The 25,155-nt window shown below is 37.3% G+C and overlaps 1 protein-coding gene across 3 annotated transcripts in view; it reads left to right on the plus strand.

The window, feature by feature from the left end:
• The window catches only part of AUH (AU RNA binding methylglutaconyl-CoA hydratase), a 187,277-nt gene extending 165,871 nt beyond the window's left edge, over positions 1-21,406 (plus strand). Inside the window, exons 8-11 of one of the 3 annotated variants that reach the window (XM_084627716.1) lie at positions 6,714-6,901; positions 14,938-14,988; positions 18,175-18,222; positions 19,997-21,406. In XM_084627716.1, coding sequence (XP_084483842.1) covers positions 6,714-6,901; positions 14,938-14,988; positions 18,175-18,222; positions 19,997-20,074 — 365 coding nt within the window. In that variant the 3' untranslated portion in view covers positions 20,075-21,406. The remainder of the gene's footprint in view (positions 1-6,713; positions 6,902-14,937; positions 14,989-18,174; positions 18,223-19,996) is intronic. The other 2 variants (XM_084627717.1, XM_084627718.1) reach the window with 2 other exon arrangements.
• The last annotated feature ends 3,749 nt before the right edge of the window (positions 21,407-25,155 follow it).

The following is a 25,155-nucleotide window of genomic DNA, read 5'->3' on the forward strand; positions in this document are numbered from 1 at the left end:
TGCCAACCACAGGTGTCTAATTGCAGTGTAGACATACCCATAGAGCAGTGGTGGGCAACCTGCATAAAAAGTATACTGCAGCTTAGGTGTCTGGATTCCAACAGTGGGACAGCAATGCACATTCCCAGAGTTAGAAACATAGGTGCCTAGGGAACAGCTACAACAGAAATTTAGGCACCAAGTGAGTTTAGGTGTCCACAGGTTTCAGGGACCTTTGAGCAGGAGGAGTTTTGAATCCCAGTGGGGCCTGTTTCTGGGATCTAGGCTATATAACTTGAGTTGGATCTTTAGTTTTTCTTTTGTGGGAGAGCTCTGATCCTGCAAAGGCTTAAACAGAAGCTTAAATAATGTGCATAAATCTTTGCAGGATCAAGGCGTAAACTGGTAGTTGTGTAATGGGAAATTTGAACCTAAATATTCTATTGATACATTTTTGATTTTTAATGTTTAAATTTGGAGAGGTATCTTGAATTGTGAATAGATGGCAGATACATTTAAATAAAAATAAAAAAAAATTATGTGTGTGTTTATATAACAAAACAAGCAACATGGTTAAAAATGGTGGTATATTTCTATCTTATCTATCATACTTTTATCTATGTAGCTTACTTATGAGTTCAGATAGTTGTGTGTTGAGGGAAGATGGAAAATAATTTACAGTAGATATATGTATTTCACACTGTTATAACAGTCTTAATGAGTAGGAGAAAGTCTGTTACTCCCCTTTCCTTTTGTATGGGAACCATGAAGTAGAGATTCCAGACATTTCTTGGCTGACCTGAATAACTGGGAAGTCTGTGGCTGATGAACTTTGGCTCACCGTTAGTTATTAATAAAATATTATAAATATTTAGTGGCCTTTTTAAAAGAAAAAATGAAATGCATCACAATTAAGCCAGCCTAATGTAAATCAAAAAAGTTGGTGTAACTAAGATAACATTATTTTTACGTGGTTTAATGAATGACAGTATGATTGAATTAAATATTGGACTTTTTCTCACCCCAGGATTTTTCTCAATATGTTGTGATGGAGCCTTGAACTTTGAGAAACTTCTGGTTTTAGATATCTTTTGCCAGAATGATTAATCTATTTCCAGTAAGCTAGTTACTTCATCATTCTGGATATGCTTTTGGGAACTGTTCATGTAATTCCGTTAGTCCAAACCAGTTGTGTACTATATTTTTATATTTTTTAATTGATAAATTACTGACACTAAATATATCTCTCTAGAAAATCAAGATTTTGTTAAATAATGCCATTGTTTAATAATTTTCATACCACTAGTTAAATGTCTTTTCCAGTGTTGATTTTCACATCAGCTGGAGTGTCATCTAAACCTGATGTTTACAGTTGCATTAAGTGGCAGTATCTCTGGTAAGAATGCATTTATAGTGCAGCTGCAGATCAATTATTTTGTATCAGCACAGTCAGTAAATACCAGAATACTAGTCCATGAAATAATGTGGCAATAAATTTGAAAAAATGCAACAATACTCTTTCATCAAGTAGCGTTCTACTTTTAGATGAAATGACTAGTTTAAGTAGGGCCTTTGAAAATTGGGTGTTACTTCCTTTAGTTCTGATTGAGGTTGGCAGGAACTATATGTTTTGTATGTATTATCAAAAAAGAACATCTTTCTACAGTATACTCTTGCTGTTTCCCCTGCAAATTTATGTAACTTATGTACATCTTTGATCGAATTTGACACTTTTTTGAATATATGCCGTGTTTACTGCTGAGTATGTGAATGATGCACTGAACTGTTGGCTAATGTTCTGTGAGTGTTAACCAGAGAACATGCTCGTTTGCTTAACAGCCTTGCAGTGTGTATTGTTGTATTGCTCTTTAATCCTTATTGTGCAAGATACTGGCAAGAGAACATTTTTCATCCATAAGCATTGTTTCATGCTTAAACATATCCATTGTTTGGTCAAAGTTATGAAATATTGTTGCTCAATTAAATTTTGTTTTCAACATTTCCTGGTAGAGGCAGTAACAGAGAAGATAAAACAATAAAGGAAGAAAAGATAGATAAGTAGGAAAATATATTAAGCACGAGTGACCAAGGAAGGAACAGAAGAAGTGCAGTCAGTAGATATAAGAATCCTGACCTTCGGATTTGGACAAAGAGTTTGTTTTTTATCAAAAGCTGAATCTGATGTATTTCAAGATTGTATTTCTGCTACAGGCTGTGGTAAAAAGCTTGACTTCTGAGGAACCTGTTCTTCTCTAAAAGACATCAGCTCTGTACTGATGCACACTTAGATTGTTCACAAGGATAGACGTTGATTAAAGTGTGACAGTTTCTTCAGATGAAAAATGAAAAGATACATACAGTAGGAATGCAAAAATGTTATTTAACTTACAAGATGATGGTAGAACAGCAGTGTATTAAGCAATCCTTTTGAAAGAGCATCTTCACATTTTTTGGCACAGAGATGAGGTTTAGAGAGAGACATGCTAACTCATCTTGAGCCTGATCCTGCGTATATTCAATGTCTGTAACTCCCACTGAAAATGAGATCATAGAATATCAGGCTTGGAAGGGACCTCAGGAGGTCATTTAGTCCAACCCCCTGCTCAAAGCAGGACCAATCCCCAACCAAATCATCCCAGCCAGGGCTTTGTCAAGCCTGACCTTAAAAACCTCTAAGGAAGGAGATTCCACCACCTCCCTAGGTAACCCATTCCAGTGGTTCACCACCTTCCTAGTGAAAAAGTTTTTCCTAACATCCAACCTAAACCTCCCCCACTGCAACTTGAGACCACTACTCCTCGTTCTGTCATCTGGTACCACTGAGAACAGCCTGGGTCCATCCTCTTTGGAACCCCCTTTCAGGTAGTTGAAAGCAGCTATCAAATGCCCCCTCATTCTTCTCTTCTGCAGACTGAACATTCCCAGTTCCAACAGCCTCTCCTCATAAGTCATGTGCTCTGGATGGCTTAGTCTTGAGGTTTGTATTATTTTGGAATATACATACATAAGAAAGTAAGAACAGCCATACTGGGTCAGATCAGTGGTCCATCAATGGTCCAGTATCCTGTCTTCTGACAGTGGCCAATGCCAGGTGCTTCAGAGGGAATGAGCAGAACAAGCATTCATCAAGTGATCCATCCCCTGTTGCCCATTCCCAGCTTCTGGCAAACAGAGACTAGGAACACTTCAGAGCCGGGTTTTGCATCCCTGCCAATCCTGGCTAATAGCCATTGGTGGACCTATCCTCCATGAACTTATCTAGTTCTTTTTTTAGCCTTGTTATAGTCTTGTCCTTCACAATATGGTCTGGCAAAGAGTTCCACAGATTGACTGTGCATTGTGTGCAGAACTACTTCCTTATGTTTGTTTTAAACCTGCTGCTTATTTATTTCGTTGAGTGACCCATGATTCTTGTGTAATCTGAAGGAGTGAATAACACTTTATTTACTTTCTCCACACCAGTCATGATTTTATAGACCATTATCATATCCTCCCTCAGTCATCTCTTTTACAAGCTGAAAATTCCCAGTTTTATTAATCTCTCCTCATATGGAAGCTGTCTCATACCACTAATAATATTTGTTGCCCTTTTCTGCACCTTTTCCAATTCCAATATATCTTGTTTGAGATGGAGTGACCACATCAGCATGCAATATCAAGATGTGGGCGTACCATGGATTTATATAGAGGCAATATGATATTTTCTGTTCTATCCCTTTCCTAATGATTCCCAACATTGTGTTTGCTTTTTTACTGCCGCTGCACATTGAGTTTTCATGAGAATGTTTTCAGAGAACTATCCACAATGACTCCATTGAGTTTTCATGAGGATGTTTTCAGAGAACTATCCACAATGACTCCAAGATCTCTTTTTTGAGTGGTAACATAATTTAGACCCAATCATTTTATATGTTTAGTTGGGATTATGTTTTACATTGTGCATTACTTTCAATTTATCTACATTGAATTTCATCTGCCCTTTTGTTGTTCAGTCACCCAGTTTTGTGAGATCCCTTTGTAACTCTCTGGAATCTGCTTTGGACTTAACTATCTTGAGTAGTTTTGTATTATCTGCCAATTTTGCCACCTCACTGTTTATCCCTTTCTCCAGATCATTTATGAATATGTTAAATAGGACTGGTCCAAGTACAGACCCCTGAGGGAAACCACTATTTTCCTCTTTCCATTCTGAAAACTGACCATTTATTCGTACTCTTTGTTTCCTATCTTTTAAACAGTTACTGATCAAGGCAAGGACTTCCCTCTTATCCCATGACAGCTTACTTTGCTTAAGAGCCTTTGGTGATGGACTTTGTCAAAGGCTTTCTGAAAACCTAAGTACACTATATGCACTGGATCACCCTTGTCCACATGCTTGTTGACCCCCTCAAAGGATTGTGGAAGTACCTTTTGTTAATAAACCTTACCTCAGGAGAGGGACTTTATTTTGATTCTTCTCTCCTGCTGTTATAAAATAATTTTAGCAAAAAAATTCAGCTGCACCTTTGGTAACTCTAGTAGGATATCTAGTGTACTCCAGCAGCTGCTAGCATTTTTACCACTGTTTCAGTTAAACCTGCTGTGATATTATATTCTTTTTGTTTGGAATTACAAACATAGAATGGCTGCTCTGATCAGGTTTAACTGATGTAGTGGTAAAAGCTCAGAAAGCTGCTGGCCCTTTATCTAGACTAGGGTTACCACTGGGGTCATTTGATTAAAATTCTCTTGTGTTAGCAAGTCCATTGTTTTGAAAAGGTGGGATGTCAACCACTTTCGCTGCTATTGTAGACATTTTATTTTAACTTTCATTAATGTAAAAATGTTTATCGCAGCTATAGCCACCCTTTGCCAAAGCCCATATCTCAATTTTTGTTACAAGCCACTATTTTTTAATCTGCCAACCACATCTTAGTATTGGGTAATGTTGCACTGAAAACCAGGTATGTTTTTAGGAAAATGAACACAGTAGTGCTAAAGCTGGTTGCACATAATAAAAATAAATGAAAGTTGAATCATAAAAGCTTTTGATTTATTTCCAATTAGCTTATTTTCTCCCAGAGACATATTTAAATACTTTTGAAAACAGCAGTAAAAGAAACAGATTGGCTTTAATTAAATATTGATTTAGTCTGCCATTTTTAAAATTGAAATTACATCCATTTTATATTGGTTGAACACCTGTTAATTCAGTTGGTGCAGACTTGCCTCCCTGGATTTCCCCCATAAGTACCCCATCACACATACTTTTTCTCTCTTGCCCTGTGCTCTCATGTGTTTGTGGAAATAATCCTGGATGGGAAGAATCTCTATTTAAAATTTGCCTAAATGTCTTAGATACTTGATTCAGACCTGCCATGTCAAAGCAAGAGTCCCAATCCCAGATAGTTTTAGAGCCCATTCTACTAGAGCAAAGGTAACTTCTACAGTTAGCCTTCAAAGACATATCTATTTGTAAGATGTTGAAGGCTTCCATGTGGAGTTCTGTTCAGAGCTGTACTCAGTGTTACTCTCTCATTCATATTGCATGATTGTTTGGGGAAATTGGTTATTCTCTGAACAATTAAGCACTCTTCAGCCACTCTCTGGAAATTGTTTCTGCTTGTTAATCACCCGAAAGTGGGAATTCACAGAAGTAATTCCTGAAGTAGAAAGGAAAGCTAACTACCACTAACTAAAGCTCTCTGAGAATATTATTTCTACAGATCCATGCTTGTCACACTATGTCCTTGTTGCTTTGTAGTCCTGTGCTAGATTTCAAACAGCAGGATGGAAGTGGAAAAGTGTGGGCCATGGATAAGGTTGCCACCTCCAAGACGCAGACAAAATGGCCACTGGCTACAGCCCTACCAACAAAAACTGGCCACTGGCCACACCATCACCAACAACCAAAAGGGTCCTAGTGTTGACTAGAGCTAGTTATTACAAAAATGTTTTAGAGACTCATTTAAAAACCAGACCAAACCAGTAACACAATATGTGTATTTATATGTTATTTTATCACTTTTCTTACCTTATCCTAACATGGTACTGCGGTCCAGGCTACCAGGGTTGTCAATTGTAGAGCACGCTAATGTGTGCCAAGTGAGAAAATAAAAAAGGTATATTAATCTTTTCACCAGCAAGGCAGTACAAAACCGACCAGGTGGCAACACTAGACATAGTCTTTTTATAGATGTTGCCTACTGTGCTTGAGTCTGTGGGTAGAATCGATGTCTGGCCACAGTGGACGCAGTATGGAGTCTTGTGGCATGTTACCTAGAGATAGATCTGCAAAAGTGGTTGTACTGTGGTTATGGATGCCATATAAATACACAGATTAAATAGGAAAAATGCTTGTAGAAAACCAGTTACTAGTAAGTAGCTGTCCTTTTAAGTTATGGTTTATTATGAATAAATGAGCTTCTGATTAATGGAAACTGTATTTATATTAACTGTTATCAGTAAATAAGAAACCTCTTTCTAAGATTTTATACGGTTAAAGTTTCAAAAGTGCCTAAGCGACTTAGGAGCCTAGACCCCATTTTCAAAAGTGATTCAGGCACATAGCAAAATCTTACTATGTTCACATATATCATAGTTTAGTACAAATTGTGTGTGTGTACACAAAATAAACTGTAATGTATTTAAACATGGCAATGTTTAAATCAGGCAATTTAAAGCATAGCATCTAGTGTTTCGACTAAACTTCCATAAAACTTATGCTTGCATTTTCTATTTTCTACAAACTACAGGCGGGACACAGAGGTTACCTCGTATGATTGGTGTATCTCTAGCAAAAGAACTCATCTTCTCTGCACGTATTGTAGATGGCGAAGAAGCAAAATCAATAGGATTGGTCAGTCATGTGGTGGAACAGAATGAATCAGGGGATGCTGCCTACAGAAGAGCTTTAGCCCTAGCACAAGAATTTTTACCTCAGGTACAACATAATGGAGATGTATTTTGATTTTGTTTTGGAGTGGGTTAGTTCACAGTAGTATAGTACAATGGTTAAATAGTAAATATGAAAAGGAACCAGGTAAACCAAGAAGAAAATTACCATTCTCTCGATTTAATGTCTGCACTGTTAAGTTTTGTGTTCCTATTTACTTTCAAATTAACATTGCAGATTTTTTTTTTACCAAATTAAAAAATTCTGGAGACTACAATATTACTATTGAAATAACATTGAACACTTTGGGAAACAGTTGAGGATAGGAGAAAGACAAAAGGGTCAAGTGAAAAGAGAGGCCTGTCCTCTTCCTTACTATTCTAGCCATATTAAGTTTTCTCTTAATCCTTTGGCTCAGGGAGTCTAGATTTCTCAATATATTTGCCATAGTAAAATGTACAGATTTTCTGCTTGTACAAAATCCATTAAGTGAACACTGTGACTGTTGAAATCCTCATTCTTTTTCATATTTACATTTGTTACTAACATCCCCTTGGAAACTTAACAGTAAAATTTATTTCCAAAATTAATGTCTTTTTCCATTTATGCAACATATTGTTTTTACTGGAAGTCTCATTTATTTGCTTTCTGGACTACATACACCAGCACAGTGATGTCATCATTCTCATGCACCGCTTAAGGTTACGTGCCCTCTTTTCCTTTCACTTGATGTAACAGTGGCAGAGAGACCTGAAATATGACTACTTTCAGACAGCCATACTCCAAATATTCAGCATTAGAGAACTTCATATAAGTTAATTATGGGTTGCCTTACTTTGAAATGTCACTATTGGCTTCTCCTTGACTAGAGAACCTGCTATCTGATTTTTCATGGCAATCAGTCAGGGAGCATGGTGGGGGAACTTTTCTGAACAGTGGAGGATTAATCCATGGGGCCTGTGCCCAGGGGCCCTAGCCAATTTGGGGCCCGCACAGGAGCACCGGAACCAATGTAAAAGTGGGGGGCCACTGCCGCTGGAACTGTGGCTCCACCCCTGCTCCTATTCTTCCTCTTGGGATCCACCCCCTCCTCCACCTCTTCCCCCGAGGCCCCACCTACTGCCAAGCTGGAAACTGGAGCTGGGCCATGGTAAGAACTGCCCAAGGAGCCAAGGACACTGTGGGGAGCCCCAGACCCTCCACCTTGTCCTAGGCAAGTCTTATCAGCTCTCCCACCTCGAAGTGCAGCCTCTGCCACCACCATTCAGCACATGCCCGAGGCTACTATGCCCATGTTAAAAAGTGAGTGGGCATGGTCTCCCTGGATCCCTCTGGTTCCGGCACCCCTGGGCCTCCAAGGTGTGGGGGGCCCAAATGTTCTTTGTGCCCAGGGCCTCGATAACTCTTAATCCATCTCTGTTTATGTAGCTGACCACTCTGTCTCTCAATCACAATAAAGTGCACACATATCAGTGTTTCTGCTTGCAGTGCATCCGATAGTTGTTCTCTTCTGAACCATCAACCAATACACCAACATGTCATCCTCCCTCACTGTGGGGTGCAAACGTGAGGGAACTAGACTGTTTTCCATCCCCAAAACACCAGAACTCTAGGAAGAAATCAGTGTGACCTTCTGGAAAAAGCTGCAAGAACCTTGGTGATGATTGATTGTGACATGCCCCCTTTCTGCCCTAGACATCAGTCTTCACCAATCTCCTCTCCCTCCTCCCCACCCCAGTATCCATGAGAAAACTGATCATGGCCTAATCTGTATCTTTCTTCTTCGTCCCATCAATCCACAAAAGATGCCACTTCTTCTCTTTGATCTCAGATGTCTGAGATTCTAGATGTTTTAATTTTTTAAAATGGAAATATATATAATCATACACATATGTATTTTAAGTGCACAACACTTACTCCATTGGATCTCCCAGATGTATCTTGTTTTTCTTTATCTATCTGTAGACTATAAATTCTTTGGGTTAGGAACTGTTTTGATATTTATTTGATATAACAAATTTATAATCTTTTGATGTGCTTCACAGCCCTTGAGAAATGAACAGTCCTTGAGCACTGCAGGTTGATACTGAGCTCACAACAGAAATGGAATATCTTCAGGGGAACATTTCAGGAGACTCTCCACATGGGCAGTAGAGAAGATTTTTGGGGGAATCACCAGTGTGTCCAGAATATGATTGAGTTTTTGGGGAGCTATTGATAAATCCTCTTCCCTGTTGAAGGCTCTGCGGGAAGACTAATCCCATCCAGATCCTGGTCTATATTGAGCTTCATTTAAAATAAAATTCTCATTTACTTCACCACTTTATTTGGCTTGCCACAGTAACTGCAGAAATCCCTCTTTTTGGGTGGAAAATACTGCAAATTATACAGTAAATTTAACTACCGTTGAAAATAAGTATTGTTTTTTGTTTTTAAAACCCTATTATCAAACATATGAAAAAATGCATTTTAAAAGAAAGAGGACCTGGATTATTATTTGTATCCACAGACTCACACTGGAGACAGTGCAGAGGTTAACTGCTCTAATAGGAGCTCTGATGGCGTGTCTCATATACAATTCTAAATAACCATTGAAGAGAATGCACTAGCCTCTCCCCTCTGCATCCTACCAGCTCTTTTGGCCAATACATGTGTTTGTAGAAGCTAGTGCCTGTGGTGGCCCTAGCTATGCAAAGTACTTGTACCCCCTCTGGACCAGCTCTAGGCACCAGCAAAGCAAGCATGTGCTTGGGGCGGCACATTTCCAGGGGCAGCATTCTGGCCATCCTTCTTTTTTCGGAAAAATCCACAAATGTACAAAAAGAAAATAATACATGAAGATCAAAAAAATCTCCAGTAGTGTGATAGGAGTGTGACGTGAAAAGTATCACGTCGTGATACGGTCACTCATAATGTGAACGTGCGTAAATGTGTAAACGTTAACGGTTATTGATTAATTAAATCAGGAATCACGATTACTTGTGTGCACTGTGCCTCCCTATCGGCGCCATTTGCTCCAATTTCCATGTTGCGTCGGTGCCAGTGATTATAGGGCTAAAATGCCAGGACAAAAACGAAAACTGCTTTCCAGTGCTGCCTACCGGGAACAAAGAGAGAAATGGCAAAAAGAATTAGAAAAACTATCTCGTATGTCAAATAAGTATTTTTAAAAAGTCAACAATCAAGAGAAAGCTGTAAGCAATGCATTGAAAGTGATTATTCATCAACTGATGAAGACCAATCGAACCAAAGATTATCTTTTTCAACTGATAAAGATGAACAACAATCCTACCAAAGATTATCTTAGCTAACTGATAAAGACGAACAATCACAATCCATCCAAAGATTTACTTCTTCAGCTGAAGAGTCCAGAAACGAAGAACTGTTATCCAAATCTAAAACTGAAGAACAATTATTGGAAGGTGGAGAGACTGACATAGGATGGAATCCAAGTACTAGACCGACAATAATTACTGATACAATGCTAATGATTATTGTGAAAAAAGGTCCTCCAAAACTAGATCCTACATTTGAATATCCATTTAATGAGTCAAATCATCAATTTATGCCATCCAGTATGAAGAGAAAAATGTGGAACAAATTAATAGATTGTGGTTAGTGTATTCACAGACCAAAGATGTAGTTTTTTGTTTTTGCTGCAAACTGTTCTGTAACTCGGACATTCTTATGGCAACTGCAGGTTTTAATGACTGGCAAAATTTGCATCAGCATTTGAAAGAATATGAAACATCAAAAAATCATTTACACTCGTTGACAAATTGTATTGAGCTGTCAAACCGATTACGTTCCGGTACAACAATGGATGCGGTACAGCAAGGTCTACTAAATTCAGAAATTCTATGTTGGGAAGCTGTGTTGGAACGTTTACTGGCAATCATTAATTTCCTAGCCGAACAGTGCCTTGCATTCCATGGATCCTCGGATATTTTATATGAGAATAACAATGGAAATTTCTTGAAATAGGTTGAGTTATTGGAAAAATTTGACAGTGTTATGGCTGAGCATGTTTGAAGAGTGAAAGATGGAGAGATTCACACCCATTATTTGGGTAAAAATACACAAAATGAGATGTCGCCATGTCCAGTTTCCATTTTAGGGCTCTGAATGGCCGACGGGCATGCTTGGGTGTTACTCCATTCTGATTCTAGCCTGTTTTTTAAAAAGTTCATAACTGTTCATGTGTTCCTTAGGCATTTCAGCCGCCACGTCTGCTAAGGGTCCACTGAGCTGCGGCCTCAGCTCTACCATGTACTGGTCTACAGACATGCTGTACCCAAGGCAGGCCCTTTCAAAATTTTCTATGAAGGCCTCTGTAACATCGCCTACCTTGTAGGTGGGGAGCTTTCTGGAATGGGAAGCGGGGTACCTGGAGAAAGATTGCTAGGGTTGTCTGGTATATTTTGCTTAGCCCTTGCCATCTCTAACTCCAGTTCATGCTTCCTCTCTCTTTCCCTCTTCTCCTGAGCATGCTTCTGGGCCTCCCTCTGGGCCTCCATAGCTCTCTCATGGGCAGCTTTTTCTGCCTCCATCCGTCTATCATGTTCTTTTTGTCTCTTATCAGCTTCAAATCTGGCTAATTCTAATTTCTTTTGGAAGTCACTGTCAGTCATCCTAGCCTTTCTGTGTTTAATGTAGCCTAACCCGAGAGCTAGAACGAAAAAAAAAAAAAAACACTTGTGAATTCCCCTGTGGGAGGTTAACTACCCTGCCCTCAGGTAGAGAAAAAAGAACTCCAGGTGCTCCCAGCTTTAAAAAAAAATCCTTAAAAAAAAAAAAAAAACCTCCCTGCTTTCCAAGCAGCCAAAAGGGGGGGGGAAAATGTCCTTTTAAAAATCCTACTATGGTTTTGGTTCAGAATGATCCCAGCGCACTGCCACCATGTCAGGGTTTCCCTCCCCACTCTGAACTCTAGGGTACAGATGTGGGGACCCACATGAAAGACCCCCTAAGCTTATTTCTACCAGCTTAGGTTAAAACTTCCCCAAGGCACAAATTCTTTGCTCTTGGAGGGTATGCTGCCACCACCAAGTGATTTAACAAAGAATCAGGGAAATGACTACTTGGAGTTCCGATTCCCCCAAAATATTCCCCCAAGCCCTTGAGAATAATATCCTAACCAATTGGTTACAAAGTGATCAAAGACCCAAACCCCTGGGTCTTAGGACAATAGAGAAATCAGTCAGGTTCTTAAAAGAAGGATTTTATTTAAAAAAAAAAAAAAGGTAAAAATCACCTCTGTAAAATCAGGATGGAAAATAACTTTACAGGATAACAAAAGATTCAAAAACACAGCAGAACTTCCTCTAGGCTTAGTTTCAAAGTTACAAAACACAGGAATAAACCTCCCTCCAGCAGAGGAAAAATTCACAAGCAAAACAAAAGATAATCTAACATGCCTTGCCTGGCTTTTACTTACAATTTTTGTAATATGAGAGACTTTTAGGATGGTTTATAGGAGAAGGAGTTTTCTGACCTGATGCTTCTGTGCTTCCCAAGAGAACACACAAAACAAAATCTTCCCCCCTCTTCCCCCCCCCACAATATTTGAAAGTATCTTCTTTCTCCATTCGTCCTTTTGGTCAGATGCCAACCAGGTTATTTGAGCTTCTTAACCCCTCACAGGCAAGGAGGAATTCTAGGCTACCCTTAGCTGTATGGTTATGACATGAGATAATACAATTAATTTCTAATGGAGTACATAATGAAATTTTATCAAATTTGAAACATGCCAAATATTATTCAGTTATAGTTGATTGTACTCAAGATCTGAGCAAAACCAAGCAAACATCAATAGTTTTACGATTTGTGAAAACTGATGAAAATGCAGAAGTGAAAATTTGTGAACACTTTCTAGAATTTATACAAGTGAACAAAACTACTGGGAAAGCCCTCACAGATGTCCCAGGGTACAATAACGGCTCAAACATGCAAGGACAACATGCAGGAAAACAGCAAAGAATATTGAATTTAAATAATAAAGCTTTTTTCATTCCTTGCCATGCGCATTCATTCAATCTGGTTGTCAGTGATGCCACCAAATCATCTAAAAATGCCGTTTCATATTTTACCACAGTGCAAGCAATTTACAACTTTTTTAGTGCTTTCACACACCGTTGGGCAGTCTTGAAGAAGCATCTTGAACAAAAACTCACACTTAAACCTCTAAGTCAAACTAGATGGGAAAGTAGGATGCTATTAGTCCATTCCGATATTCATCAGGAGAGATTTACAATGCACTATTGGAAATAAGCCAGGACTTGTTATATGATCCTTCATTTCGACATGAAGCTGAAACGTTGGCTCAGAAAATGATGCAGTTTCCATTTTCATGTTGCAGTTATTTGGCATAATATTCGAAATCAAATTAATTTGCCTTCAGAACATAACCATAGACATATGCGAGGCAAAGATGATTTTGAATAAAATGCTGGAATATTTTTAAAAGTACCATTCAGATGAAGGATTTGAAGAAACTGTCAAAGAAGCAACAACAATAATAGAGGATCTTGATTTTGAACCGATGTTTGCACCTCAACCGTTCATTCGTCCTCGAAAAAAAACAAGACAGTTTTGTTATGAGGCTCATGATGATCCTATTCTCGATCCAAAAGAAAGGTTTAAAGTTGAATGTTTCTATTGTATTTTTGATGTAGCTATAACTTCTATTGAAGAATGATTTTATCGGTTGCATGGTCATTGTGAAACTTTTGAATTTTTATACGATATTGTAAATATTAAAAATCAGTTTCCCAAAGAAGACCTCATGAAGCACTGCCAAGACCTACATTTAGCGCTCAGTACTGATAACGCTGCTGACATTGATGGAGTAGAATGTATGATGAATTAATACCTTTATCTGAGCTAATAAGTCCTAAAACTTCTCCTCTAAAAGTATTAGAATTTATAGCAAGAAATGATTTTTTCACTATAAACACTGCTGTAGCATTATGCATTCTTTTAACATTACCAGTATCAGTGGCTTCTGGTGAGCACAGTTTCTCAAAACTGAAATTACTAAAAAAATTATTTGAGGTCCACCATGTCTCAAAATCGTTTGTCAAGACTCGCATTAATTTCATTGAAAGTACCATTGCAAAAAATTTAGATTTCACTGAATTATTAAAAGACTACGCATGTATAAAAACCAGAAAAATTCAGTTCATATAAATTCTTTTAATTTATGAGTAACCGGAAGACACTAATATTTTCCATTACAGTGTATAGTTGAACCCAAATTGTTTGTAGTTGTGATTTTGTTAAAATTAAATGACTACACGAGTAGGAAATTGTTTTATTTCACTAACTACAAATTCTGTTTTCATTTTTTTTAAATTTTAAATAGTCAAAACAAAACAAAAACATTGCAAAGTGCAAACGTGTAAAAGCCAAAAAAAGGGGGGGAAGGGGGGCGGCCAAAACTTTTTTTGCATGGGGCGGCAAAAAACCTAGAGCCGGCCCTGCACCCCCTGAATGAAAGGATTCCTATCATTCCTGGCCCTTCTGTGGGAGACTGAGCTTCTTGCATTGTCTCCCTTGCTCCCTTGCACGGTCTGAGAGAGGTCAACCATAATCTGACTGCTGGCATGGTTTTACAGCTCATGCATTTTAGTTTTGAGGCTAGCTTTGATTTATTTTCTTTTTGTTGAGGTGCTTCCATGTCTTTTTATTATATGCTCATGAGGACATAATATAGTAGATCATATAGAGTCCTATAGTACAGTCATTATTTGGTTACTTTGAACCTAATTTCTAAAGGTGTTGAGCACCCACAACTCAAGTTTAAGTCCATTGGAGCTGCTGGTGTTCAGCACCTCTAAAATTTAGACTTTTTATGTTGTTTTGGTACCATATCGTTTTTGAAAATTATATGCTGCTTTTAGATTTTTTAGTTCTAGAAACATATATTTGGAAGAAAGTGTGTATCATGGTCATATTACTTATTCAAAAGTGTAGACAAAGCCTACAGAGTGCTAATATGATAGCATTCATATGTAGACACTTTACGTCATAATTTTGCTGTATCTGCTGACATGTAAATCTATCTAATTTATTTTTAATTTTAGGGACCTCTAGCAATAAGAGTTGCAAAATTGGCAATCAATCAAGGGATGGAGGTAAGGATATATATTTGTTGGTAACAGTGAGTGGAAGCCTAGATGGCAGGGAACAGTTCCTAAAATAGAGAGTTAAAAATTAATTAATGTTTTTTCTAGACTTGTTTTAAATTACAAACCATATAGTCTTTCAAAACCTAGTTGGTTGAATCCAGTCTATAGTAAAGCAATGGTTCTTATTTTTGTGACTTCATATTGATTTCATCCTGCTCCTGAAGATATGGTTGATGCTGACTGGGCACTACAGTACCAAAACTTGGTAATTCCACCTCTGCTATAACTGATACAATGTGCTAATTATTAATGTTAGAAAGTAAACATACAACTTGTTGAATACTAGTTCATGTCAAAGGGTGAGGAAGAAAGCTTTCCTAAATTCATGTGCAGGATGCTGTAAAAACTATCGTTGTTTTAAAACTAAATGATATGAAAATCCATCCCATCATCAACAGGATAAATGTTTTCCAGTAAAACTGAAGGCCAAAAAGGACATTACTGCTTATAATAATTTAGTATAGAATAGAATAGTATTAACAAAATATCAGGAATCTGATTTAAATGCAAAAAGACATGCCAAGTAACCACTCCTGAGTGGTCTCTATTGATCTAGCTCTAGAGTTCATTAAGATCTGAGCAGACTCACACTTTTGTGCTTAAGTTTAAGTCTATGAGTCTCCTGCTGAACTCAATGGGACGACTCAGATACTTAAAGTTAAGCACAGGCATGAATCTTTGCAGCATCACAAGTTAGAGTACAGTCTGACCCAGAGAAGAGTGTGATCACAGCTCATTTGCAATGTAAAACCTCAATATAACAGGATAAGTTAAGGATGTATTCTGTTTTAGGTTTTTTGTTTGTTTGTTTTAAAGGTTGACATACAACTAGTCAAACAAATGAGTTCAGTAGGGTTACATTAATGATGAATTTGAAAAGTACACAAAGGGTGTAAATTAAGCTCACACATACAAATTAGTGTTTTAAGGGTATAAATCCAAGGTTGAATTCAGTGGTACACAAGGGAGAAACTTTTGAAAGAAAAATTCTAAGTACCAGACACAGTAGTTAGGTGAGTCAGAATGACCTTGTTGACAAACCCCATGTGGTACACAAGGTCCCAGCTTTCAGACACTAGTAGAAAAACTTCTTGCTGATGTAATAGATGGCACTTATGAAAAGGAGATAGCTAAATGAAGAGGAAATAATGGAGGAGGAAAAAAAGCCAGCTGTTCAGGCCACCACACAAAGAAATCTCAGAGGGTCCCAGAGGCAGTCCAAGATCACAATTGGTTTCATCCTTATATGTGGGAGAAATATATTTTCATCAAGACAAATCCTTAAGAGATATAGGTTCCTGGCAGATCAAGCTCCTACAGATCAGTCTCTAGCTAGGTCCTTAAGATGGTCTGCGTGGGTATTCAATCTGTCCGTTATTGGCAGTCTTATTGCACCACCAAAGCTTTTGTTGACCATGTGATTGCTGACTGTGTAATAGCATTTCTTTGTAATTTATTGGACTTCCATCCATATTTATATATATATATATCAGTCAATTCATTAAAATAGTTTGTTAAAATTGAAGTATATTTTAAATTGTACAACATTGGAATCATAATAGGTAAAATGCATGGATGTAAATGTATTTATTGTCAAGTTTATATATATATATCAATATATATATAAACTTGACAATAAATATATATATATATCAATGCATATTATTGATACAGCAAATAAAGGACATGTAAAAATGATACAATTTATATAAGTAAAATGTATTAATAAGATTATGTAATAAAATAATGGAAGAAGAAATATTATATCACATCAGGAATATATGTACCTTATCAATGTATTACCATATTTCACAAAAATATGTCTGAGTATATGATTGCTGTCTTTACTCTATGTACTATATATTGAAGTATGAAAAGATCATGAAATTATCCCTTTTTTAAGTGTTGAAATTGCAGTTGGGTCAAACATGTTTTCTCAAAACAATGGGTTGGCTTTATGAGCACTTCTCTGATGCAAATGTAAGATAAAGTTCCATAATAAACATTGACATAAATAGCATCTGGCCTGCTTTTCAGGAGGTATAACTCTTTATACTGTATGGTGGTAACTTCTTCTTAGGTATAATTAGTTTTTCAAATTAAGTATCTCAACTTATTATTTGTATTTCAGTAGTACTCATCATGTTCTAGGTGCTTTCCTTACATACTGAAAGTCTCATCCTGGAAGATAACTGTTTCAAAACTTGTTTGTTAAAACATAATTAATGACTGATTTACATGCAGTCTAGGTTTCTGCCCAGTAATAGCTGAAACAATTAAAATATGCAGCTAATTAATGGGTTTTAGCCAAAGACAATTTGTAGTAAGACAATGCATTGTGCATTCACCTATTATTTCGGACAGTCTATTAAATAGTGATTACATCACAGAATAAGGAAACTGATTACAGAAATACTGACCAACCCATATGTGCCCGCAAGGACCGAGGGGGAGATACCAGCGAAAGGAGGACACTCAGGCCTAAGAATAGTAAACTATGCTTTATTGAAGGAAGGAAGGAAGGAAGGAAGGAAGGAAGGAAGGAAGGAAGGAAGGAAGGAAGGAAGGAAGGAAGGAAGGAAGGACTTACGCTCCAAACTGCATGGGGAGCCCCTAGATCGTGCGGAGGGGCTGCCAGGGACTCTGGCCATTCGTGACAGCTGACCAGGCAGGACTCCGCCTAGGGGGAGTCCTCTGCAGCGCTATATTCTCCGTGCTTTTCTTGAGGTTACATAGGGTCAACAGCTGGTTACATTCTTATATGTATGATTTATGCTTATTACATAAACTGACTTGTTTACAGGGAAAATATGCTGAGCTATGCTACAATATCTTTTAGCAGGGTCTGTCGGACAAAGTTCATTGAAACTGCCTGCATCCTCCACTTACATCCAGTCACGTACTCAGTCCACCACTTAGCTCCTCGCCAATCTTCCGCAACCTTGCCCCTACACCATAACCACAGGACAGTGAAGAATTTCTGCATAAAGATACTGTGAAGAGGGACTTTGCTGGACTGCTTTAATGTTTGGGATATAGGAATATAGTATTTGAGTTAGCTGTCAGAGAATAAAGTGTATGCTATGTACAGAAAGTTATTCACTCTTACAATATTTAATTTTTGTTTCCCAGGTCGATTTAGTAACAGGCTTAGCAATTGAAGAAGCCTGTTATGCTCAGGTATGTAACACAATTATGCAAAAAATCCCAAAAAACAAAACAAAACCCCTCAGTTAAAGCCTGCATTGAAACTCATACAGAAATGCAGCTTGAAAATAATTTATATTTTCTCCCAGCAGCATTTTGGATATGAAATTTAACCCTTCCTCTTAGCCATTTCGGTTTTTTTTACATGGAAATCTTAAAGAAGGAAGTGGAGTTCAAGACAAAATCAAGCCCTTTGTATAAAGGGGCTATTTAGGAAGCGGAAGTTGGACGTAGAGCCAAATCTTCAGATGGTGTAAATTGATATATCCTTGTTGACTTCAGTGGAGATATGCTGATATATAATGCCTGAGGATCTGGTCCATAATCTCATCCATAAACTAGAGAGATTCTGCCTTGATGCCTACACAGAGGGAAGAGATTCCCTGCATGTTTTATCCCAACCCCTTAAAAAGAGTAGTAAGTAATTAAGTAAGAGTAGAGTCATTATATTACTTCTGTATTTGGCATTGGTATGACCCCTACTGTAATACTGTGTTCAGTTCTAGTTTCCACACTTCAAGAATGATGTTGAACAATTGGAGGGGGTTCAGATAAGAGCCACAAGAATGATTAAATGATTGGAAAAGATGTCTTACAGTGGAAGATTTTAGGAGCTCAATCTGTTTAGTGTATAAGATTAAGGGGTGACTTGATCCAAGTCTGTAAGTACCTCAGTGGGAACTGAAATTTGATAATAGAGGGCTCTTCAATCTAAGTATAATAAGAACCCGTGGCTAGAAGTTGAAGCTAGACAAATGCAAACTAAAAATATGATGCAGTTGTTTAACAGGAGGGTAATTAATCATTGAAAAAACGTACAGAGTGTTGTGATGGATTCTTCATCACTGGAAATTTTAAAATCAGGATTGGCTGCTTTAGATCAAGTACAGCTATTGAGTTGAAGCAGGAATTTATACTTGGAAGTCCTTTTGCTCTATTATGCAGGAGGTCAGACTATAAAATGTGTGAGTAGAATTGCATGGTTAGAAGTAAGCGTACAGTGCATGGTTAGTTTTTATGTAGTTTTAATTTTATAGGTGTGAGCAGGGTTTCAAACTAAAGAGTAAACTTTTGATGACGACCTAAAGTGATATGAGGCTTGATCATTTAGACAGTAGAACAAGAGCCTGTTTTGTTATCTGGCTACTCTATCTGAGGGATTGTTAATATGCCCATCACTTCAGCATCTTTTTAGTCTCTTCAAACCATTGCCATATCCCCTCCAAAGGTGGTATTTACATGTTACATAAGGAAATACTGCAGGCACTGTAGTTGATCATTCAAGAACTTGTGAGAATTTTAACTCTTCCCCCCCGCCCACCTCTCACCAATAGTTCTGCGTGCATCTACTGTCAGCAGTGTTAAACCGCCTGGGAAAGTATAACTGTGGGTTTAAAATAATTACGTTTTTTTGGTCTTCTTATTTTATAGCTTTAATGAGCTATAATATTCTTTCAGCACTGAAAGAAGTGTGTTTAATAATTATCCTAAAACGCAGAAGGCCAGATCTTCAACTAGTGTAAGTCAGCATGGCTGAAGTAACTTCTGTGGAGCGATACTGATTTATACCAACTGAAGATCTGGCCCACAGTCTGTAAATCAGTTGTGTGTAGAGTGTTTTCACACTTTTTTGTAATTTCTGTATTACACTTTAGTCTGCAGATTGCGTCCATTAAAGAAAGGTGACAATATACATTATTTTTTAAATTTTGGTATTGATAATACAAAGTTAATCTGTTCTTTGTAGACTATTCCAACAAAAGACAGAATTGAAGGTCTTCTTGCTTTTAAAGAAAAGAGGCCCCCTCGCTACAAGGGAGAATAGGAGAAACTGATGCCTTGAAAATACAAATGAGATAAACATGGCTGGAAGGACCTTTCAGCTGCTCTTTGCCTCAGCGCATGGAATATCACAACCACCAAAGTAAAAGCAAACCCTACCTACATTACAACATCTGGAATGTGTCCAGACGTGCCTGGCCCAATAATATGTATCAAGTCATACTCAGCATTGGTTATGAAGGTTGCTCTGTATATTTGCAAGGTCACAGGTTCATAAGCATTTCTTTTATTTCATATGTATGAAACTAACCATTCCACAATTAAGAAAAAGTAAATTCTTTTAGTAGACAAAGCCTATAAAGTAATATGGAATGTTTGTCTGTTGTACCATTTTATCAAAATAAGTGATTTCTACACACCAAAAATGTGAAATTATACCAAATCTGATTTCTAAATGATTCTGTATATCAACCAAAAATCATAGTTCACTGTCTATTCTAGCTGAATATGTAAATTATTAATAAAGTTGGTGGAAATCAGAAGAATGATTGTTTGAAAGATTATAAACTGTATTTACTTGTCTCATACTGTAATAAGTAAGATAAACTTCATTTTGAGACTACTATTCAGTGGTGTTCTGTGTTACTCTATATTCATGTTCAGCCTTCAGTCACACACGGCTATATGGTAAACCTTGCCTCTCATCCCAGATTCCTCCAAAACATCATCTCACCAACACTGTCTACTAGTGAGTAACTTTTAATTCACTTGTCCCATTTGTTTTGTTTTTTTTATTTCCAGGCTGTATTAAACTTTTTATTGTGGAGCTGTGGTTAAACACATTCTTAAAGCTAGAAAGTTTCCTTATGCCCCAAAATGCTGGATCTTGTGTGTGACCATTTTTCAGGTTCTAATAATACTGTATTAATAAACACCTGCTCTGAATTGAAATGCTCTTTTCCTCTGTTGGAACATAAACCTCTTGACTTCGAAGTGTACTATATGTGTATATGTGCCATGGAAAATGGCCTCTTTAAAATATTCTGTTAACTTTACTGGTAAGTAAATGTGGCTTAGCAATCAGATGTTAACTTACTTATACGGAAAAACCTCCTTTATGTTTGATTTGCATTGTCTTTGTGAAACTTCTGCATGTACTGCTGTTTCTGCAACATTAGCTATGGTCACTCTCCAGAACTATGGTGATATAGCAGCTGATCAACATGAAATGACAAGAACTCATTAAAATTCATATCTAGCCATATCTTTACATGTAAATTGATTATATCTGGTGGACCACGCACTTTGCTGAGTGATAAACTTGCTGAGTTGACCATTTCATGCATGATAATTTGCAAATAAAGCACTGGTGTGTGTTTTGATAGTCATATAAAGCCTTTGAGGTCATTTTCTCCTATTTTCAAAATGCTAAAATGTCATTTTCATTTTTACTGAGTAGGAAATAATTATGTTAATGGGAGAAAAAATATTAAGGCTATGCTGAATGGTTTGTGTCTCATAAGTATGATATACGGTCTGGTTATTGAGCTTCCTTTAGTTTTCTAACAAGCACTGATTAAATAACTTCAGTACATGTATAGGAAAACATTTTATTGACTTGAAATACAATAGCAGAAAAAATAGTCTGCTCAACCCAGTGGAAATTCTTGACTTAGGCTAGGAGGTTTGATTTAAGTAAAATATTTTGCTGTCATAATAGTTACAACATTCCTTTTTCTCAGGGAAAAATGTGGCCATGCTGTGGCATTTTGAGGTCCTTCTCTTGAAGTCAGCAGTTTGAATAATATTGCAAAGTGAGTATAAGATGGAGACTTTTTTCCAAAGTTCTTGTAAGTCATGATCCTGGAATAGTTTTGAGGGAAAACTATTCAGCAAAAGATATATGCGAGACCTCTGTGTATGTATAAATTGTAAGTGAAATAACATCATGATGACTTCATCTTGATTAATTAATGTCAATATTAGAATTCTGCTTCCTGAATTGGGGTACTGGGGAAAAAAATTCTCTCACTAAATCTGACCTCTGCTCATTATACCTGCTATCTGTCACTCCTTCAAACACTGGGGCTCAGCCATGTCAGTTTCTGGCAGAATTCTGTTTTCCATTACATACACTCTGTCTCTCCTTTTTTAGCTGCAGTATAAGTGCCTTATATGCTCTCTTTAGCTTTCCTGAAAGATTGTTCTGTGGCAGGGGTGTGGGGCATAAGCATCTTTTATCCCCTCTCTTAACAAACTCATATTTATAATACTTCAGAAGCAGGTTTGCGCTTGGGTGGCTAGCTTGAGTCTCCACCATAGCTGCAATGTTCACACAGCTATTTTTAGCATGTTAGTTCCAATCCTACTAGCATGAATCTGTCTGCCTGGGCTGGGAGGCCTGCTCCCAGCTGCAGTGTGGACATACCCTAGTTTGCTGCTGATCTTACTAGATAATCATAATGGTCCATTCTAGCCTTAAAATCCATGAATGAATTAATCTTAAAGCACTGACTTTTCTCAATTACTATTATACTAACATATTTTGTAAATAACCCTTATTGACTCTCTGGGTAAAAATTTCAAAAGTGTCTAAATGACTTACCGTATATACTCGATTATAAGCCAGTTCGTTTATAAGCTGACCCCCCTCCCCAAGATGGATAAGTAAAAATGATAAAAACCGTATGACCCTTTCATAAGCCAACCCTATATTTCAGCGGTTGGCAAACTTCGGCTCCCGGCCCGTCAGGGTAAGCCGCTGGCGAGTCGGGACATTTTGTTTACCTGGAGCACCTGCAGGCATGGAGCCCCTCAGTTCCCAGTGGCCACGGTTTGCCATTCCCAGCCAATGGGAGCTGCGGGAAGTGGTGCCACTTCCCACAGCTCCCATTGGCTGGGAACAGCAAACAGCGGCCACAGGGAACTGAGGGGCTCCGTGCCTGCAGATGCTCCAGGTAAACAAAACGACAATGTATTAGATATTCAATTCAATGATTTCATAAAGTTTTTTAAATCATCAAATTTTGGTGTTGACCTGTTAATAAGCTGACCCCCGCTCTTTGATGCGTCACGTTTTTACCACAAATATTTGGCTTATGAACGACTATATACGGTAAGTCACTCTGTCGCTTGACAATTTTTTCCCCACTGTCAAAATGTTTCAGACTCTGTTGAGGTTATTGAGCTAGTTAAAGATCACTTTGAATGTGTTGGTTTATGGAACATTTCGGTTTGGTCTGTGTTTCTGTCAAATCAGTAAAAAGTCAGTCAGTCTGCAAGCAATGATATTTGTTCATAGTTCTGCTCCATGATTCTTACTGTAGCTGTCCAGCAGCTCTCTTAACCAACTGCATTCAAAATAATAAGCACTAGTATACATCATGCACAGCCACTTCTTATTTTTGTTTGTAAGATGTTTCTTTGCTGTACACTCACCCATGATCAGATTTATTGTGCTTTCATTTCTTTCTTTTGGGCCAAAAGCCTGAATCTCTCAAGCATTACAACTAATAACACCATCAACAAGACACAGATGTACACCATATAATGGGAATGATGCAGTTACTATGGGTGGGGAGTGATGATATGTTTGTTCCAAGGTGTGCTTGTCATACATACTTTTACCAATAATTTTTAAAAGAGACAGCTACCCCTAAACAATCAGAAGAGATAGAATAATAAGCAGATAAACCAAATGAGAGGTATGTTTAGCTAAACAGTAACGAAAAGGAAAAAGTCATGAGTCTCCTCCATGCATGCTCTCTTAAAGGACTCATTTTTCCTCCTGTACATTTTACTATTTTTTGGTTTTATTTCATGGGACATGTATTCTCTTCTACATGCACAGGTACCATGGTGATGGATATGATATGAGAACCTGAATAGATTAGTTTAATCACCATGAACACAAAACTTTAAATAAGTGTTAATAGGACAGTTTTAACAAGTTCATAAAAATGGTTTGTGTATTTTCTACAGAAAGACTGAATCTGAAACTATCATTTTATTTTATATATTATAGCTTCAAATCACATTCAGTTTCAGCTTCTGAATAGAATTCAATGTAGTTTTTGTTAATCTTACAGAATTCATTATGCATACATACAAATTGTTTGGCCTGTCAGACTGGAGCAGTTCCTTTCAATACCCTGAACTTGACTGCAGTTTGTGTTGTAATAAGTTTCTGTTGGGTTTCCACGTAAAGCACTCAAATGAAAAACCTTTGACTTGGTAAAGAATTCCCTGTGCAAGTTTGTGTTTTGAATGTTATAAGTTTCATTGCTTTTGTGTGTGTGCACAAAAGACTTCAAAGTCCTGATTAGTGATTCCAACTCTGTTTATCATTTCTAAAGCGTGTGTTAATTAGTAAAACGTTTATAACATCATATTTGTGTTAAAGAAATGAGTACATTCCAGCTTTCACACTCCATAATACAATCACTTTCAAAAGAACGTGAACAAGTTTTGTTTTATATTTAAAGAACTTACACTGCAAACTGGTGTGAAACAAAAAATTATCGTTCCTTTATTTCAGCTATCTCTAATTGATTTAACATTTTCCTTTAAACATAAGGGACTTTGTGATATCATCTTTGGCTCAAATTTTCATAACATATTTAAAAAAATCAAATGCCAGTGGTACAAGTTCTGCAAAAAACTATTTCTGGATCTTCTGCATAGTATATCTCAGGAAGACAAAGTTTAATATTTAAATAGTATGGGAAAAGTTTGCTGTGCTTTATTACAGCTGAATATAAATAAACATATGCGAGTGCTCTTGTAGATAGAGTGTTGTTCTGCATCCCTTACTCATGTGATGAGTTCTTGCTCCAAGGAGTAGTTCCACTGGCTTCCTAAAATTGAACACTTGTCAAACTATTTCTGTAAATTGGTATAATTCATTGTAAAAACTGCAAGATTGGAGCTACTTTTGGCCCAATCCTTAGTCATGTTGGATAGCACTTAAAAGAACAGCCCCATTGACTCTGATGGAATTATTCACAGTAGCAAGTACTGTTCCCAGTAGTGTCTCCAGTATCAGAATCTTTAATAAGGTAGGGGCTGTGTTTCGTGTTACACAATGTTGTTACTTGTATTTTCCAGGTATGTAAGAATTGCAAG

Source organism: Lepidochelys olivacea, assembly GCF_965140295.1.
Source record: "Lepidochelys olivacea isolate rLepOli2 genome assembly, chromosome: 5".
NCBI classification, from domain to species: Eukaryota; Metazoa; Chordata; order Testudines; family Cheloniidae; genus Lepidochelys; species Lepidochelys olivacea.